General features: G+C 43.5%; 1 protein-coding gene across 1 annotated transcript; it reads right to left on the bottom strand.

Annotated features, from left to right (window-relative positions):
* Window positions 1-137: 137 nt before the first annotated feature.
* LOC113562472 lies at window positions 138-1,392 on the bottom strand. Its single transcript, XM_026972054.1, has one exon. The coding sequence runs from the start codon at window positions 1,390-1,392 to the stop codon at window positions 229-231; it is 1,164 nt and encodes a 387-aa protein (XP_026827855.1). The 3' UTR covers window positions 138-228.
* Window positions 1,393-3,975: the final 2,583 nt, after the last annotated feature.

Raw genomic sequence — 3,975 nt, 5'->3', positions numbered from 1 at the left:
GACGAGGTCTACGTGAAGTGGTTGGGATTCGATGGATCGCACAATTCATGGATACACAAGGACAATGCTGTTTAATACATTTATTTCTTTCTTCACAAACATAAGAATATATAACAATATGATGTATACAATATATGAAAATATAAGAAAATACAATGATATATATGAAATACAACTCTTTATTATTATCCTATGATACATATTTTATAACGGTACGCGGTAGTGTCCTCACGGTAAGGTGTTTGCAGACTTGGGTACAATGTATCGTTTATCGTCATGCGGACTCAGAGCGATTTTCGTCTCGCGAACGGTGTACACGTTATGCAGTTTTGACTGTATACGGGATTGATCTCGAGTCATTTCTATGCGGTCTTTCAAACATCGCATGTAATCGTCGAACGTTATTGTTCGTGCGACTACATTGGTCTTAACACCTTTCGCCTTTTTGGTATCTTTTTTACCGTCTACCTTCAAAGCATACATTTTCGCTCTAAGTCTAACGAATTCGGTTATTATCGCGTCGTTGTTCTCGTCTTTCATTAAACCTGGTAATTTTTTGTTCATGAGCGGAATATTATATATGTTGTCGGACGCGTAATCGCTCGTGTCAAATCTCGGAATGTCGCGTTTCATTTGCTCGTATACATCATCACATTCGATATGGTAAATTAAACTATCGATATCCGTGTACACAACTTTGCATTTATCAGGATAAAGAGGTAACATGTACTCGTGATGAAACTCGTACAAACAGACCTTGGATATGTCGAGGATGCACATACCCACGTAGATCGGTTTGTTGAATTTCACCTCGAGCTTACGCATTTCGATCGCGACCAGGTTTTCCGAAAAGACGCTGCGACTATGGAAATTCGGTTTCGCGATCATTGCCTCCGCGCCGTACCTTCCGTTCCATTTCGTTAACAGCTTTACATCAATATGATTGCGCACGTTCTCCATGGTTTTTCCGAATACCGCGTTATTCATTAGTTTATATAAATTTTTCTCGAAATCATTTTTAGCTGCTGCCCTAAATCGCGTGTTCAGTTCGATGTACTCGCGGAGCCATGGAGATTGCGTGAATTCTAATATATGATGAATTTTTGTGACGCGAAGACCGTGACGCGTACACTGTTGTAGATTGCGGTAGTGGATGACGTACCGCTTCTTATCGTATAAAGTTGCGAGCAACTTATCCTGCCGTTTGCCTGGCGGCTTATCGCGCGTCGGACAAAACGGTAGGTTAGCGTGCGCGTCATGGAGATGTCGCGGATACTCAAGATCGACTTCGAGTACGTATCCTTTTGGCGAATCGGGAGTGACAGCGTTCACGTTGAAATTGGAAATGTTGTCGACCCATCGAAAATCGGCATAGGGCAGTGGCTGACACATTGCCTATCCGTATAAATTATTAACATCAAAGTACAGTAAATAAGATGAAGGTTTCGATGGGTCGTACGACTGCATGTACTTATTGTTAGCTTGCGCATACCTGTGCGAACATTGGCTCAGGCCGCCGCGTATACCGCGTTCTACGAACATGACTATATCGATATCGGTAAGGAGTTCAAAATTTATACGCATATGTTTGAGCATCGCGTCCCATGTAAAACCGGGCAAAGTATAATAATACGCAGGATCAAGACCGTAGCTGTTGATGCAACTATCGCGAAAATTCTCGAATACGTCGGCCAACAACATGACATCCGTTTTTAAATATAAATCGCTGTACTCGCCGTGCGTTCGAATGGCGAACCGTTGCCACACGTTGACGGCGTGCGCGTAATCGCTCTCGGATACCGTATTACCGGTTAGCGAACTATAAAACGATTCACGCGGTGGTAGGCGAGTATCCTCCAACTTTTCGGTGCAATCCACGTACTCGTACGGGAACACGCCCTTTCGCGTAAGTAAATCGAAATCGTCGGTAGAGAGGTGCGCAAATTCTGATTGTACGATTCTAAGTTTATCTTTACTGAGAAATGATGACAATTTATCGAGACTGCTATTTAGAAATCTTAACGAATCGATGAACCGCAATTGCACATGGTTACGCCATTTTTTGTCATCTGACTCGTTAACGTGTTTTGTAAAGGAAATATATTTTTCTTTGTTTATCGGCAATAGGTCGATAGCGCCCTCGAACGCGGTAGCTAATTCCTTAATTATAAAATGTGAGTCGTAGCCGGATAAATTATAAAACACTATCGGAATGGTATAAGAATCTTTATAATTTAAGTTACAATTCGCGTGCGCGGGACCTCTGTACCGACCGGTGAGATGACAATGATCGCGAACCCTCGTGTCATCCAATGCGAATGGTTTCTCACAGATATGGCAATGCGTTGCGCTATTATACTTTTCACGCTCGTCTCGTGTTAATTCTACCATGGAGACATTTCTCGATAGAATTGATTTCACGCGATGCGCTAAATCTTTTAGTTGTTTGACGAACCATGCTATACAATTGGTATCGCGACGGGATCGGTATCCGGATAACGACTCGTCATAATTACATCGCACGTAATACCCGATGCTGGATACCTGGTGACACTGGTACACACAGCTTCGGGTCGTCCTCCTCCGTCTTCTGCGGGATACATTCCAGATCAGCGTACACGACGAACGGTATTCGCTCCTTCCTGTTGTAGTTGATGAAACTTAGCCACTTGTTGTCCTGATTTGGCAGAATGATGGCGCAGTCATTCATCCGTTGGCAATCAACAGTGTGGACCTCCAATTTCTCGTTGGTATGGAAATAATGTAGACATCTGCAAGAATGGAAGGATTTGTTACTTAATTTATTCTAGCAATGTATAGGTTTTTATTATATATATATATATATATATATATATATATATATATAAAGGTATAATAATAACGCTACTTACCGATTACAAATGTATTTTTTTCGTTTATTGCTGCTAAGTTGTGAGCTCATCAGCCGAGACAGATTCTTGATGCATGCGAAATGTCCCACGTTGTCCTGCGGATCCTGCATGTACAGCAGGTTCACATGCTTGCACTTCTTCTCATCGGCGAGTCGTATCGGTACGATTGTTTTTTCTCTTCCTTCTTCTTCTCCTGGATGGCATGTACGTTTACCGAGATGTCGTTCAGAAGCTCGAATTTTTGTATTTGCTTCAGCGATACTGGAAACTCTATGCCCTTGAGATTCAACACCGTTGTATAATGCGAATAGGAAGATGGTCTATCTACGTGTTCTTCCGCAGGATGAAGAGCGGCGACCACCGCCCACGCGAAACATGCATTGTCCATCGATTGCACGTTCACCACAGCCTTCTTCAGCTTTATCTTCTCCGGTAATTTAATGTGACATCCAGCGTGAATCGGATTGTGTCTGTTCACGTTGATGGTCAAGTTCAATATACGCGACAATGCCCACCCGCTATCGCGCTCCTGGAACTCCTCGAGAGACGCCAGGGTGGGTTCGATCACGTATTGCGTGAACCACTCTTGCAAATCCGATGTCTTAAAGAGTTCACTATTTCTCGTGTTTATACTTTTATTGGCGGTCTTCTCACCCGCCACGAACTCCCCATTGAACATGGTGTTCACTTTTACGCTGTTGTGTCTATCAATAGCGTTGCGCACATGCTCTAGCACTACATCACGAGCGTCCTCCAAGAATCGTCGCGGGTCGATGTAATCCACGTTGATCACCGCACCGGTCAGGACACGGTTTTTGAACGCGGTATCAATCTCTCGCCAAGAGAGTTTTGTGTTGGAAGGCTGTGTGTGGTTACCGCCACCGACATATATAAAACGTGTTTCCAATTCCTTCTTCAATCCCTCGAGCTGCGCGATTCGAGCCACTAACGAGTGATTGCGTCCTAGAGATAGCCGTGGACGCTTAGCACGACATTGTTTCTTTAATTTTTCGATGCACTCATCATATCGCTGCACCCATGTGAAATATTCGCCGAACGTTGTCACTCGCGATGATTCTGCCAC

This window comes from Ooceraea biroi, chromosome 8 (assembly GCF_003672135.1).
Source record: "Ooceraea biroi isolate clonal line C1 chromosome 8, Obir_v5.4, whole genome shotgun sequence".
NCBI classification, from domain to species: domain Eukaryota; kingdom Metazoa; phylum Arthropoda; class Insecta; order Hymenoptera; family Formicidae; genus Ooceraea; species Ooceraea biroi.
This window is presented reverse-complemented; position numbering and strand designations above follow the sequence as displayed.

Bases quoted from the DNA above. Each gene is read 5' to 3' on its own strand.
- LOC113562472 (XM_026972054.1), bottom strand. From the start codon at position 1,392: ATGTGTCAGCCACTGCCCTATGCCGATTTTCGATGGGTCGACAACATT.